We start from the raw sequence: 17,311 nt of genomic DNA, 5'->3' as shown, positions 1-17,311 counted from the left end.
ACCAAATCGGTTTATGACCAGCTTTACATCCCGGCCAATATCCCCAGGCTGCCAGATGGACCTCTCCCTGCAGCATGGAGGTGCCCCGGATACCAGCAGGGAATCATGGACAATGGTGTTTTACTCTACAGCCCTGCTGGATGCCAGAGGAGCCAACAGAGTACGCTGCAGGGAAGCCCAGAGAGTCGTTTGTGCCCTATAACCCGGAAGTGTGTCTTAGTCACAGCGACAGGAGAGATGACGTACTTCCGGGGTGAAGAAGAGGACTTTTTTATCTGACTCGGAAGTGATAAGAGATCACATGGACTGGGGATTGGAAACACATCCGGGTCAGGGACTATAAAAGGACGATGGGAAATCCCAGACAAGTTGAGCTGGGTGGGAGGGTTGCAACACGTCTGGGAGTGGAGGATTGGTTTATTGTGATTATTGTAGTGTATTTAATGAGTATTGTGGAGAGGAGGGTGCTTTGTGCACTGTTGTTAATTAATAAAGTCATTATTTGGACTTTTACCTGATATCTGGAGTTAAGTCTGAGGGTTCAAGGGAGTGATAGCGCACCCTATCTGTCACAAAATATATATATGTGTGTGTGTGTGTGTATATATATATATATATATATATATATATATATATATATATATATATATATATGTATAATAGGGCGAAACACGTGTCGCAGTACTCTTTACATTATTTCACAGTAAAACTATTTCTATATATATATATATATATATATATACACATACATACATATATATATACACACACATACATATGTATCAGCGCTTCCCGATTCATTTTACCCTTGCATCCCCTTGGTTTGAGACATATGAAAAAATATGTGGTTAACGCAGAAAGACAGATCACCAATTGAAGCTTTATGAATAATGGATACTTTATTCGCCATCAATGATTGTTTTGGTAAAGCCATACCAAAAAGTAAGAGCGAGGGGAGGGTGACTTAGTGAGGCACGCAGGCGATACCACAATAGCACGCGGGCTCAATGCGTCGGTGCGGGTCAACTAGATCTGAATTGCGCGATCACATTCGAAAAAATTTATCTTTTCAAGTTCTATTTAGTCGACACAAATATCTTTGGTTGGAATGTAAGGCGAATTTACTCTTTACATTTCTATGGTCAACAAAAATTAATGCAATGATGCCTAGCTTTAACTTACATTCCTACCAAAGAACTTGAACAGCAGACTTGCACGTAAGAGCGGGAGTCATCCGTTTTAACAAGCAGCGTATTGCACTGATACGAAACAGCCTGCCCATTTAATTATTTAGGAATGGATAAATAAATTAAGATTTTGTACAAATAATGTTTTTCATTTTTCTTCCTTGATGGATTCTGGCACCCCCAGCAACAGTTGCTCGCACCCCAAAGACTGTGTATATATATATATATATATATATATATATATATATATATATATATATATATATATGTATGTATGTATGTATGTATGTGTGTGTGTGTGTGTGTGTGTATGTATGTATATGTATGTATATGTTTATATATGTGTGTATGTACTGTATATATATATGTATATGTGTGTATATGTAGATATGTATATATATATATTTGTATGTGTATATGTGTGTATATATGTATGGATATGTATATTGTGACAGATTAGGGTTATTGCTCGCACCCTTGTACCCTCAGACACCACGTCAGACACCATATAAAAGTCCAATTATTATTTATTATTATAATAATGTGTACAAAGCACGCTGTTCTCCACAATTCCCAATAAACAAACAATACTCAAATAACCAAATCCTCCAATCTCCCAGACGCTTAGCCACCCTGCCTCCCAACTCAGCTCGCCGTCTGGGAGCTCCCACAGTCCTTTTATATCCCCCGACCCGGAAGTGTTCCCAATCCAACAGTCCATAAGTCTTTATTCCATTCCGGGTCAGGGTAAACAATGCTTTTTCTCACCCCAGAAGCCCGTCTGTCGCTCTTCTTATGACGAACTTCCGGGTCATAGGGCACGAAGAACTCTTCGGTCCTCCCTGCAGCTCCCTCTCATGGCCCCCATGGCATCCAGCAGGGCGGTGCATAAAAACTCCATTGTCCATGATGCCCTGCTGGTCTTCTGGGGACCTCCATTCTGCAAGGAGGGCTCCACCTGGCGGCTTGGGGGTATTGACCGGGATAAACAGCCGGCCATCCTCCACAAAAATATATATATATATATATATATACACTCAGCAAAAAAAGAAACGTTCCTTTTTCCAGGACTGTGTATTTCAACAATAATGTTTTAAAAATCCAAATAACTTTACAGATCTTCATTGTAAAAGGTTTAAACAATGTTTTCCATGCATGTTCAGTTAACCATAATCAATTAATTAACATGCACCTGTGGAATGGCTATTAAGACCTTAACAGCTTACAGAAAGTAGGCATTTAAGATCACAGTTCTAAAAACGCAGGACACTAAAGAGACTTGTCTACCGACTGTAAAAAACACCCAAAGAAAGATGCCCAGGGTCCCTGCTCATCTGCGTGAACGTGCATTAGGCATGCTGCAGGGAGGCATGAGGACTGCTGATGTGGCTAGGGGAATAAATTGCCATGTCCGCACTGTGAGACACCTAAGACAGCGCTACAGTTAGACAGGAAGGACATCTGATCATCCTCGCAGTGGAAGAGCCCGGATCTCAATCCCATTGAGCACGTCTGAGACCTGTTGGATCGCAGGGTGAGGGCTAGGGCCATTCCCCCCAGAAATGTCCAGGAACTTGCAGGTGCCTTGGTGGAAGAGTGGGGTAACATCTCACAGCAAGAACTGACAAATCTGGTCCAGTCCATGAGGAGGAGATGCACTGCAGTACTTCAAGCAGCTGGTGGCCACACCAGATACTGACTGGTACTTTTGATTTTGAGCCTCCCTTCATTCAGGGACACATTGTGAAACATTTTTAGTTTATGTCTTATGGTGTTGACTCTTTTACTGTTCATACAAATATTTACACATTAAGTTTACTGAAAGTAAAAACATTTGAAAGTCAGAGGACGTTTCTTTTTTTGCTGAGTATATGAGTATATATATATGACAGCAACACTCATCACTCACAACAGTGACAAAACAATTACATTGACAATCATGTTACGTTATTTTCAAAATGTTTCCTTTTCTTTTTCATTACTTCTTTAACACACTACTTCTCCACTGCAAAGCGCGGGTATTTTGCTAGTACTGTATTTGATAAAACATGATTTGGGACATTTGTACACAAACGTAGAAAGAGAACATATATAAGAAAATCCTGATGATCTTTCTGCTTGCTTGGTGTGTCTAGCAAGGAATGATTAGTTCTATGAGTTGAGGTGGTTCCATTTTGGGAAATGCACTGTTGAAAACCACAATGGTAGCAAATTAACACATAATTTCTTGCTTAGTACTCATTCAGCATATAAGTAATGTTAGACTATAAAAAATATAATTTGGAAATCAACAAGTTGACGGCAGCTGCAGTGATCAGGATGTTTGCACTCCTCTCAGCTAAGAGTCTGTCCGTGCTCTGGTTGTTATCTTCTCTTCTCCAGGTTCTGCTGGACAAGTTTACAAGGGGTTGCATTTCAAAGGTATCACTGGAACAGATACACTGCTCTTTTGTTCCATTATTACTGTGGTTCAGTGGTTGTGAGGTTTCTAAATGCCAGAGAGCAGTACTTTAAGAATTATCTGGAAATAAAGAACTTTCTCTGTGTTTCTTTAGGCAGTGCCCAAGAAACATTTTCTCACAGACTAATACAGTGCAGTAATGAAAACAAAAGGCATGTAATGTGTAAATATAATGAAAAGCAGGCAATGTAACAAAACAACAGTAGTGATGATAATAATATTAATAATAAGCAGATGATAAAATATAAATTATGACAGCTAATATTTCATATGTAGGCTATATACTGTACATGAATTCAAAGCATGTTAAATACACAGACCACAGGGACTTATTGAATATCAATTGAATTTCACTGTATGTAGTGATTTATTTATGCTATACTTAGTTGTTTATTTGCCTGTTTATTTATGTTTTTGTATTTAAGGAACGAAAATATCCAAAGTTTATTGCAAAAGAAATGGAAAGCATGTATATTGAAGAACTAAAGTCTTCTGTGAATTTGCTGATGGCAAATTTAGAAAGCCTACCAGTTACAAAAGGTGGAGCTGAATTCAAACTTCAAAAGCTCAAACGGTCCCAGAATTCAACTTTTCTGGACATTGGAGATGAAAATGACATCCAGCTGTCTAAGTCTGAAGTTGTGCTATCTTTCACATTGGAGGTAAGAATAGCTGAGTCCTTCTTTTGTTGTCAAACATCATATACATTCTACTAGGCTTTTCCTTAAAATGTATCTGTGGATTTCTTAGATGTATTTTACCTAAGGATAAAAAGCAACCAGTTCAAATAGTCTTTAATTCCAGCTGGCATTAATTTTTAAAATAAATTCAGTTTTAATAAATATCCACAGGCTTAAATCATAGGATGAATAGTTACCTTACTTTATCATTCATCATTCTAGTCTAACTATTTAATTACATTTTTTTACATTTTTATGTGCAATATGTTTGATATGGTTCATATTTACTGATACATTTATTTGTACTAAGTTTATGCTTGTTGGCTGTGTTCTTTGTGGTGTGTTTTTAATGTTACGATATGATCTCTCTGCAAATCCTGATAAACCAAATTTCCCTCTTAATACAATACAAATGAGCTTAATCGAATTAAACAGAATTCAGAATGACATCACAGTTATCCAGCAAATAAATAATCTATGCCATAATAATATATGTGAACATCAGTGGAACTTGGAAAGGGGAATGAATGGTAAGAAAACAAAGAAAAACAACTTCAAATTTCTATGACTTAAAGTAAAGGATAAAAAAGCTAAGGTTATGATAACTGCAAATCATTTCTCGTCTTGTATAGTATTTATAAGATAGCTTTTCTTTTTTATGCATATTTTTATGCATATTTTATGACAAAATAACAAGAATTTATATTTCACTTCTTCACTCTTTTCAGATTGTTATTATAGAAGTTCAGGGTTTGAAATCAGTTGCACCCAACAGAATTGTGTATTGCACAATGGAAGTTGAAGGTGGAGAAAAACTGCAGACAGACCAAGCTGAAGCCTCAAGACCTCAGTAAGCATTCTGTTGTAGTATATACCACATTTTTATCATTATTAGTTTTCTTTTTCTGTTGCATATAAGTATGTGAAAGTATGATCTCCATTTCAATTATGAGAAATCTGTTTTAGAGTTCTGCACAATTCAGTTTTACTTAAGAAAAAAAAGGAGTTGTTTTCCATTTCTACTCTTCTTGACTTCAAAATAAAAACTTGTTTCATAATTAGGCATCTATTTAATGTGATGACAAAAGAGCTATATTTATTCTAGAAACTGTTCTATATTGAAATGGTTTACTTAACTTTCATGCAGTCATTTGATTAACTCTGTGTATGTGTATATGACAAAATAACAAAAACTTTTTAACAGGCACAGAAATGTGTTTAATTCTATAAAAAATGTAAATATCTGAAACCAAATCTGAATTAAGCAATATCAAGTTCTTGACTGGTTTAACAATTCTATATCTGTACCTGCATTGCTTAATTAATTAAACTCTATATCCCAAATATGTGAATAAGGTGTAAAGTTCATTGTTCACTTAAGCTTGCATTTTTTTATTTGCATACTCACTTGTGAATCCCTGAATCTTGAAAAAGTTATAGAAAAGAAAATATGAGGCCTTACTATACAGTATATGTTACCCAATGTGGTAAAAAGACAAAGTATATATAATACATGGGTAAAACTGAACAGTATTTTACTGTGGCACAGCAAGTTCGTAAGATTAAAGGGTACTTATGTTGTACAATAAGAATTTAAAGATACTGGACAAGGCTGTATTTCTTTTTTTTTCCTTCCCCCAATAAAATAGATTTGTATCATCAACCTGAGTTTCTCCTCACATATTGAATACTAGCAAAATACCCGCGCTTCGCAGCGCAGTAGTGTGTTAAAGAAGTTATGAAAAAGAAAAGGAAACAATTTAAAAATAACATAACATAATTGTCAATGTAGTTGTTTTGTCACTGTTATGAGTGTTGCTGTCATATATATATCAAAAGTTCAAAAGTTTAAGACCACTTGAAAAATGGCAAAAAAATCATATTTTGCATGGTTGGATCTTAACAAGGTTCCAAGTAGAGCTTCAACATGCAACAAGAAGAAATGTGAGTGAGACAAAACATTTTTTAAGCATTCAATTAATTGAAAATAATGATTAAATTAAAACAGGCTGTTTTACCGCTGATCAAGATTTTAGGACCACATGCCTTTAAAAGGCCAAATCTGTGCAAAGATGTGGATTCATTGTCATTTTCTGTCAGGTAGTCACACGTTCTGATGGCAAAGGCAAAAAAACTCTCCCTTTTTGAATGTGGTCGGGTTGTTGAACTGCATAAGCAGGGTCTCTCACAGCGCGCCATCGCTGCTGAGGTGGGATGCAGTAAGAAATTCATTTGGAATTTCTTAAATGATCCTGAGGGTTATGGAACAAAAAAGTCAAGTGGAAGACCCAAAAAAAATTTCACCAGCACTGAGCCAGAGGATCCAATTGGCTGTCCGTCAAGACACTGGACGATCCTCGACCCAAATTAAGGCCGTTACTGGTGCTGACTGCAGCCCCATAACCATCAGAAGGGCTTCAAAAACAAAAAACGTCTTCAAAGACGTCATCTCCTTGAACGCCACAGAACTGCTCGTTTAGACTTTGCAAGAGAGCACCAAACATGGGACATTCAAAGGTGGAAGAAAGTTTTATTCTCTGATGAGAAAAAATTTAACCTTGATGGTCCTGATGGTTTCCAATGTTACTGGCATGACTAGCAAATCCCCCATAAAATGTTTTCTACCTGCCACAGTGGAGGGGGCGCCATAATGGTCTGAGGTGCTTTTTCCTTCAGTGGAACAATGGAGCTTCAGGAAGTGCAGGGGCGTCGAACGGCCGCTGGCTATGTCCAGATGTTGCAGAGAGCATTCCTCATGACTGAGGGCTCTCGTCTGGGTTTTTCAACAGGACAATGCTACAGTACACAATGCCCGCAGGACAAGGGACTTCCTCCAGTAGAATAACATCACTCTTTTGGCCCATCCTGCTTGTTCCCCTGATCTAAATCCAATTGAGATCCTTTGGGGATGGATGGCAAGGGAAGTTTACAAAAATGGACAACAGTTCCAGACAGTAGATGCCCTTCGTGCGACTGTCTTTACCACTTGGAGAAATGTTCCCACTCACCTCATGGAAACGCTTGCATCAAGCATGTCGCAACGAATTTTTGAAGTGATCAACAATAACGGTGGAGCTACTCAGTACTGAGTTCATGTTTGGAAGTTTGATTTCTGCTTTGGGGGGGTTTAGGGGTTTTTTTGGAGGTGTGGTCCTAAACTTTTGATCAGCTGTAAAACAGCCTGTTTCAGTTTAATCGTTGTTTTCATTAAATTGCATGCTCAAAAAATGTTTTGTCTCACTCCCATTTCTTGTTGTTGCATGTTGAAGCTCTACTTGGAACCTTGTTAAGATCCAACATTGCAAAATATGATTTTTTGCCATTTTTCAAGTGGTCTTGAACTTTTGATCAGGACTGTGTATATGTGTATATGTATATATATATATATATATATATATATATATATATATACTCATCCACACACACACATATAAACATATATACATATAAACATATATACATATCTACATATATATACATATACATATCTACTACATATATACATATATATATACACATACACACACATACATATACAGTACACATATACACATATATATATATACACATACATATATATACATATATATATATATATATATATATATATATATATATATATATATACTAAATATACCTGCTTCACAGCGGCGAAGTACTGCCGTAAAATTTTTATTAAGAAGAAAATTAAACCTTTTTAAACTGAGGGAAAATATACCAATAATTATTTGTTAACATTGTGAGTTCGTCCCTCCGGTTGTAATATGACCAAGCTGTGTGCTGAGCTTACTCTTGAGCATGCAACGTACAGTTGGCCATGTGAACAGTAATCTTGTTTCAAATCTCAACGCTTGGACAGCTGCTGTCATAATCGGTTTGAGTTTCATGGTTTGTTTCAATTACGACAGTATTTGTAGGACTTGTGTTGAAGAGACATACGGCATCTGTCAAGCGTTGTAAGTATACAACCAGTTTCATTGATAACTTCACATCCAGCTTTTGAGAGTTTAAACATTCATAAACATCAAAATGTCCACTACTGAAATCGTCACCTGTGAATCTAAGATGTTTAAGAGGCATAGGCGGTTGTCGAAAGGTGTAAAATATTTGGCTATTTCGGTACACTTGAAAGCGACAACCAAACAATTCAGCGGCAGCCACCAACTCACATGCAGATCCATAGGTGAAGGGTTTAAGCTTTTCACTCTTATAGTGCTCCTGTGTAGTATAATTATCTCCTGTACCATCATCAGTCCACACCTTGAACCTGTCCCAGTCATTCAATCCATAAGACACAACGTTTCACCGGATATCAAGAGTGAGCCTGATATGGGCGTGCAATATGTAACAAAGAGAATGAAAAAGGTAGGTGCTATCTCCGGGCATGGAAACCACTCGGTAAGTGACAGTTCTTTGATCAATGGTGATCACCTCGATAGACATGTTAATGGGGGTACGGTTGGAATGATAAAGGAAATGGGTGCCTGAACAATGTAAACTAAGTGTAAAATACCTACACAATAACTATAATCTTAATAAATAAAGAATAAAACAGCGGAGAAGCCGTGGATTAAATAAAAAGGCTGTAGTTATCAGCAGGGAGACGTGAATCCCAAGGCGAAGCAAGGAAGGGAATGTAGAGACTGGAGTGACGGACGGCCTTATATAGGCAGGCAGCCAACAACGTGGGAGGCGTTGGGATGTGGGACCCCACGCCGCCTCACACGGTGACCGAGCTGCAGGCTATGGACGTATATATGTACATAAGTAGGATTCAATTAGCGTTGGGAACCCGTGTACCAAATTTCTTGAAGATGGGCCCATAAATAACAAAGACCGTTGAAAAGTTCAATATGGTGGCCGACAGTGGCATCATACCACCGAAATAAGTACGTACATTGGTTTCGGTTATCGCAGGGAAGCCGCCTACCAAATTTCGTGAAGATGGGGCCATAAATAAGAAAGTTGAACATGGCGGACGTTGTCGACCGTTATTACCGTTACGCGTAGAATTTCGAAATGAAACCTGCTTAACTTTTGTAAGTAAGCTGTAAGGAATGAGCCTGCCAAATTTCAGCCTTCTACCTACACGGGAAGTTGGAGAATTAGTGATGAGTCAGTGAGTGAGTGAGTCAGTGAGGGCTTTGCCTTTTATTAGTATAAATACAGTGTGCAGAATTTACCTAGCTTGCTGTTAGAAGACACCCCATAGCTCTAACAGATAATCAGGTACAGATTCTGGATGACTAATTTATAAATTTAGATTATTTTTTTACCTCTGTCAAACATTTTAAGCATTTTTGGTAAAAACACCCAATCTGGATGAAACACCACTGGTCACATCTCCTGTTAAAAATTTTGCAGATGGTTGTGCTCCATCAGCAGGGTTTAGCCAGTAGCAAGACCATCTCTGACTTTGAGTATGGGCTATCCATAACTGAAGACCAAGTAAGGAGAAAACTGAGGAAACTACAGACAGGAAAAGCTGAGGGACCAGATGGAGTCAGTCCATGAGTCTTTAAGGTCCATGCTGACCAACTTTGTGGTACCCTCTGTCACCTGTTCAGTCTGTCTCTAAGGCTCCTGAAAGTGCCACTGCTGTGGAAAACATCCTGCACCATTCTTGTTCCAAAGGCACCTATTCACCTAATGACTACAGAGCAGTGGCACATCATAAAGACTTTTGAGAAATTGGTCCTGGACTGTACAAGTCCTCTTGTGGTAGGCCACCTGGATCCACTGCAGTTTGCCTATTTGACAAAGATTGGAGTGGAGGGTGAAATTATGTGTCTGCTGTACAGAGCTTATTCTCACATGGAGAAATCTAGCATCACTGTGATGATTGTATTTATGATTTATCCAATGCCTTCAGTGCCATCCAGCCATCCCTGATATGGGGTAAGCTCAGAAGTATGCAGCTGGATGAACAGATGGTATCCTGGATAATGGACTATTTGTCATGCAGACCAAAGTTTGTGAGACTCAAGGGCTGTGTTTCTGATATGGATATGAGCAGCACTGTGTACAATAAATAACAGTCATATATATATCCTTTTCTCTTAACTCTGTAGATATCCAACTATAAACATAAAAACAGGACATGTCACTGGCAGAAATTTTCAGCTGATTCTGTGCTCATAGAGTGTATTGATAAGGAGGGTGAAATAAAACATAGGAGTCAAGTGGAGAACTTTGTTTCTTGGTGCAAATAACATTGCCTGCATCTTAAGGAAATGGTTACTGACTTTCACAGCACCAGAAAGCCTCTATGTCCTACAGCCTCAGTATTGTGTATATCACTCTAGGTCTGCTCACTGTTCAAGAAATGAATGTAGAGGTGGTGTACTCCTACATGTACTTTTTTTCTTAGAATACTGCATTCTTTTAATGTGGAAATTAACATCCGTTACATCTTCTGTAACTCTGTGATGGCCATTGCAATCATCTTTGCTGTGGCATGCTGGCATGATAATAACACTTCAAGAAAGCTCCACAGAATAAAAAAAAATGAGTTAAAGGGCAGGCTCAGTTATGACATGCATTCTGGCTCCCCTGGAGTTAGTAATAAAGTAGAGAAGGAAGAAAAAAACTGATTGTCATTATGAACAAAGCTGCACTTCATCTTCTTTGACACACTAACACTGAGTACTTTCAGCCAATGAATCATTTAGCAGAACTGTGTCAGGAAATTCTGCTGGAAATTCTTTATACCAACAGCAATACACCTACATAATGCCACACTGTAACTGTCAAGGTAGAAGTTTTCTTTCTTTTTAATGTTCTATCTTGTTCGTCATTCTGGTGTATGTTTAGACTATAGTGAGTGTATATATACAGCATATGTATGTATCTAAAAACCTTCCATAAAAAGCCATATTTTCCACTGGGTTCAAATAAAATAGATATCTGTAAATCCAGATCACAAACCTTAGGTAAATGTAAACATTACTATAAAATTCTAAATCTTGATTGTCACATTCCAAGAGTAGGTTGACTGAGTCAGATGCGAAAAACTGAGGGGCTGCAAACCCCTGTAAGTGTGATGTTTTATAAATATTTAAAATACTTTCTAATTACTATCTATCTATCAGTAATGACAGTGTTATATTTTATATGTTTTTTACTATGTATAGTATAGTATCTTATAATGCATTGTTGTTTTTCTATCAGAACTGTAATTCGTAAAAGCATCTGTAATAGAATAAACATCTAGGTTTAAAAAGAGAACATCGTTGATTAGAACTACATTAAATAAGATATAATGATTATGAATGGAATTCACCCTTATATTGAATTAGGCAATAAAAGAGAACTACATGTATAATACAAAAAATGATTGTGCTCCCATATACTGCATGAAGCACCTATTACAACAGCCATTTCCATCTGTTTCTCTGCATGAAACAGCTTGGCCACCCGTGAACCAATTTTGTTGAATTGTGGCACAGTTATTCTTCAAGGAAATTTGCCCAGAAAGTGTACACAGTCGTAAAATGTGCAAACCTTCCTTTGAAAAGCCTGTGGTGAATTTGCAGACTCATCTATTTTAAAAAGGAGAAACATTCCGTGCTACATCAGCTATGAATTAGTTTACTGTTCAGTTTTACCTTGACAGTACTTACACTAAGTTGTGTATTTTGTAAATTTTATTCTTTTTCACTGAAAGATGCTACAGATCCCTGATAGAAGTTAGCGAATTACCAGAAGATTGTGTGCGGGGGGTAGGAACTCATGTACAAGCTGCTTGAGTGCATACCAGACTGTAATCCTTTTTTATTTTTGCTTTGTGCCTTCCTCCACCATAACCTATCATCTATGGGGGTGGAGCGAAAGCTTTAGATCCGTCAAAAATTCTGATCATCCGGTTTTTAACAGATCTCAACATTTTACGGTCCTCTGATACCAAAAACATCAATATCTCAATGAATGAAAGAATGTGTGTCTGCCTGTGTTTGTGCGTCTGTGTCTGTGTGTTAAAATTTATTGAGGACAGTCTAGAGCTAAAATGGCTACACAGAAAAATACCAAACTTGAAAGCTTGTTATGAGATGATGATATGCTGATTAGTATTTTAGCCAAATTGTGCAAGAGAAAGAGGCACTCTAGAGAAACCCTCAAATACCATAATTCTACAATTAATTATTAATTTTTTCTCATTAATTGCCATTGTAATGACCTATTTTATGATCAGGAAGATCAACATCAGTGGTAATTACTAAGTGATATATAATAGAATAGTTTGGGTAACTTGGTTCCTAGGGGGCAAAGCTCTGATTTATTTTAAATTTTAGTTATGTTAATTGCGAAGTTGAAGTCAATGTGTGTGAGTATGGGGGGGTGTGTATGTGTATTTGTATTTATGTATGTATGTGAGTAAGAGTGGTTTTTATAGTGCACTAGAACCCTGTCTAGGCCTTTTTTCAGTCTTTTGTCCACTCCTAGTTAGGTAGTCTTTGGTCTCCTCATAACCCTGAAATGGATTGAGAGGGTTCTAAAACCTACCTACTAAACACAGTCCATTGGGAGCTACAGTGCCTTTGCAGCTCTCGAATGCAACTGAATGTTATGTCATACATACATTTTTTAACTTGTTTAAAATTATGTATTATAAATATCTTTTATTGTCAACAATTTTACATTTTTTGCCTATTCACCTTTGCAGATTTATCTTTCACTTTTTCCTTGAACTAGTTAAGATTTGCTATTTTTTTTTTGCCCTTGACCATTTGGAAACACACACAAAGACAAAAAAAAGATTTCTCATCTTGCTTTTAGATCAGCATCATCCATAACCATTAAGGGAACACTTAACCATCACATCTAACACCAAGTCAGTTAAGCTTTGATTGTGAATCAACCTGCTTTGCTGCAAATGAAAAGTGAAAACAGGTGCACTGGAGAGGCAACAGCAAGATAACCTCCTAAATGGGGATGGTTTTGCAGGTGATAGCCACAGATAATTGCTTTCTCCTTATTTTTCCAGACCGATTCTTCTCTAGTTTTGCATTTGCTAGTGTTCTTGTCTTTACTGATAGCATTAGGTGGTACCTGCAGCCAGTTCAGATTGCACAGATAGTTGAACTCCTCCAGGTTGGCACATCCATATGTACCATCACACAAGATTTGCTCTGTCTCCCAGCATAGTTTCAAGACCATGGAGGAGATACCAGAGACGGGACATTACAAAAGGAGAGCTGGACAGGTCTGTAGAAGGTCATCTGCCCAGCAGCAGGCGCTGTATCTGCTCCTTTGTGTGAGGAGGAACAGGAGGAGCACTGCCAGAGCCCTACAAAATAGCCTCCAATTGGCTCCTAGTGTGCATGTTTTTGACCAAGCTGTCAGAGGGTGAAGGTGGAGTGAGGGCCCGACATCCTCTAGTGGAACCTGTACTTACAGCCCATCACCATGCAGCTTGACTGGCATTCGCCAGAGAATACTATATTTGGCAGATCCACCATTGGCTTCCTGTTTTCTTCACAGATGAGATTAATCTGACGGTGTTTTCCTTACATAATGTATTTTTAAGGGTAAATGAGTCAAAATATTTGACTATTCATAATATGTTTACATGCAGATTTTATTTCAAGCAAGTACTGAATTTAGCTTTATGTTTAAGAGAATAATTGGAAAAAACATAATAACCTCCTCCTCCATTTCTAAAAATGTTTAAACAATAAAACCTGAGTAGGCTGTTTTAATGTGGAAACAGAAAGATGTTTTGCTTTTGAGAGCTATTGGGGAAAAAAATGACAGTCTGTTAAACCCTCAAGTTTTATTTTTAAATACTAAAATAAAATGGTTTAGCATTTATTTAACACACTATATGGTTATTTGACATTCAAGATATTTCTGTTAAATGCTTCCTACTGAGAGATGTTAACTGTTGTTTTCATTATTTACATTTCACTGATGTAATGCAGATTTTTTTCAGTGTGGTAGCTCTTTGTGTTGTTTATTTTTATTTTAGTAGAATTGACAATGACCTGTGTTCCATCCTTAATGTCACCTGAGCATTAATTTATACACATAAATTCATAGAGAGAGAGAGAGATACTGTATATAAGCAAAAATCTAATTATTGTCCATGTTCATCGGAGCTGGCTGATGTGTTCACTGACATTTTAAATCTGTCCCTTGCCCAGGCTGTGGTACCCAACTGTTTTATGTGCACCACCATTGTGCCCCTCCCAAAGAGAAGTACTGTGACCTACTGGAATGACTATCGTCCCATTGCACTTACCCCAATTGTGATGAAGTGTTTTGAAAGGCTAGTCATTACCCACATAAAAACGATTATCCTAGCCACTTTGGACTTTTACAATTCGCATATCAACAAGATCTGTTGACTAGTGAGGCTGTCAATGCTGCCATCCACACAGCCTTCACTCACTTGGAGGGTAAGGATAGATATGTGAGAATGCTATTAATTGATTGCAGTTCAGCATTCAACGCAGTCATTCCACAGAGTCTTTGTGAAAAGCTCCTCACCCTTAGACTGACACCCTCCCTTTGCAACTGGATGGTGAACTTCCTCTCAGACAGACCACAGACAGTAAGAATTTCATTGCATGGTTTGAACCATTGTGTTTTTTTTACTATGCATATTACAATAAACGTTTTGAATGTTGAATTTCATTAAACTTATGCATGAATTGTGACAAAAAGAGAGCTTTTATTAGCAAATAATATAAAAAAGTTAAAATTGTGTTGTCTTTACCAAATTTAATGCTAATGCCTTAAGTAAACTCTATTTTATTTAACAGACCAGTACTAACCTTGGGGAAAAAATGTGTATTATACCAAAAATAAATAAAAATAAGTTGCACTAATTTCAAAAGATAGAAAATGTGGTTTTCAAATTACTTCCATTTTCAGTTTCTTGCTTTATATTATCCTTTTTAAGTACAGAATGAAAACATTAGAAAGAAATAGAAGTGCATGTGATGGGGGACTGCTTGTAACAACATCACAGCCTCCGAAAGCCCATCTATTGTTAATACCCCAGGACATAGAACGTATGTGTCTAGTGTAAGTATTATGTTTATTGATCATTAAACATGACAAGAAAACTCTGTAGTGCAATAAAGTAAAATGATGGCAAGCAATGTCAGATGAGCATCAAGCATGTCACAGAAGTTGCTTAACATAGAGCAACTGAGCAGCTTTGCCAGAATTGAACAATTCTGCTGGCTGTATATGAGGCATATATGTGCCGGTGAATCAACAAAGTTGAAGTAAAACCAACCTTGAGAAAGTGAGCTAGGTGCATGTGTTTTCTTACGGTAAACTGACTGAGAAGGTGACACTATAGAAAGACAAAATAAGAATGGCAACATAAAGCATGAAGTAAATTGCAGAAGCCAGTTACTTGAAATGAAGACGAATAACCGCTGAAGTAACCTACTTGTACTTGTGAACTACCGGGGCTAGAAAGTTGATTTTTGTCTTAGTCAGAAGTTTATGATCTGATATGTTCTGACAAGTCAAAAAATGTGTACTTGTGGCGACCTCAGAAATGTAAAGTAATCAACAAAGTGCCATTAAGGAAAGTGGTGCCATCTGTTGAGTGTCTTGCTGGCAGGCAGAATACTTTAGTGTAATATAAGCCCATCTATTGATAATTGCCCCAGGTAATGCACCATGCATTTTCTGAATTCATTATCAAGTGCAAGTATTGCATTTATTGATCATTGTCTGTGACAAAGAACTCAGTAAAAGGAAGAAGGAAAAAGAACAGCATCTACATATGTGAAGCCGTAGTTTTTCATTATGAAAAGAAAAAACACTGTCTTGTCAAAATGGAAAAGTTCAGCTAGCTTATTATGAACAACCTTTCCTTGAGGACTGGAATTCTGCCTGTTTTGTATTAAATAGCCAATTAGTTTTTTCCTCTAAAAGAATGTTATTAAAATTTCAGTCTCTAGCAGGTAGTTAAACTGTTCCCCAAAACTGACAATCTGAGTTGAGAGTGGAATATACCATACCATACCATACCATATTTATTTGTTGAGCGCTTAAAAACACAGCATTACAACTGACCAAAGCGCTGTACAGTTACAAGCAGGACTAAAAGCAAAATATTAAAAATATGTCGATAAAATGTCTGATGTTACATAATCTGTCATTTGATATTACTTTTATGTTCTATGATCCTATTTCTGAATAGTCTAAAATATAAAAGATGCAGGCAAGTTAACACATACTACATTCTACATCCACTGGTTTAACAGTTACACTGATGTCTTAGTTTTATGGGAAAATGTTAACGATGGCATTAATTTTTTTTTAAGTGCATTAGCACAGCAACTGCATTCTAAACACAGGAAATGAACTAATGTACTGTTTTCTAAAAGTTTAGCAGAGGTGGAACTGTAAATTAACTATTAAATTTTTAACAGTACTGTAATGTGGAAAAAAAAATTGGTAGAGCTGAAAACAATTGTTAAATGGTAAAATATGCAAGTGTGACTTTTTTTGTTTTTATTTTGATTGGAGTAAATAGACTCTGGACTCATGTTTGTTTAAAACATGTCTCTTAATTGTATTGTTTGATTCTTTCAGTGTAGGTGTTCTGTTAGAGCTTGGCGGCTATTTTTGTTGTTTTGATACAGTTCTTACATTTATTCTGGCTTTTTTGGTTGCCATATTTTGTGAATTATACAATAAAACATTTTAACTGCAAAACTATTAAAACTTCAACCTTACTGAAACCTCAAAACAATTAATCATGGTGTGTGTTTAAATTCTACAGGAGCACTAAAAATCTTTGGAAAAAAAAAATAATACTTTATAAAAAGAAAATGTATATATTGCTGAAACAAAACTTTTAGTTTGGCACAGTGACTGATCTGCTTTTTGTTTAAAATGCATTAAGAGCTTTGAACAATACTGTACTTTCCACTGTGCTGCTCTGGCATCAATAATGTTGTTTATTTATCCACTGTCACAAAGTACAGTAACACCACTGTGATAAATATTTATTT

The 17,311-nt window shown here is 36.8% G+C and overlaps 1 protein-coding gene across 13 annotated transcripts in view; it reads left to right on the top strand.

The window, feature by feature from the left end:
- The window catches only part of cadps2 (Ca++-dependent secretion activator 2), a 795,011-nt gene that overhangs the window by 353,125 nt on the left and 424,575 nt on the right, over nt 1-17,311 (top strand). For all 13 annotated transcript variants that reach the window (XM_039761141.1, XM_039761136.1, XM_039761130.1 and 10 more), the window contains exons 5-6: nt 4,074-4,310; nt 5,057-5,178. In XM_039761141.1, coding sequence (XP_039617075.1) covers nt 4,074-4,310; nt 5,057-5,178 — 359 coding nt within the window. The remainder of the gene's footprint in view (nt 1-4,073; nt 4,311-5,056; nt 5,179-17,311) is intronic.

Source organism: Polypterus senegalus, chromosome 8, assembly GCF_016835505.1.
Source record: "Polypterus senegalus isolate Bchr_013 chromosome 8, ASM1683550v1, whole genome shotgun sequence".
Lineage (NCBI taxonomy): Eukaryota > Metazoa > Chordata > Cladistia > Polypteriformes > Polypteridae > Polypterus > Polypterus senegalus.
This window is presented reverse-complemented; position numbering and strand designations above follow the sequence as displayed.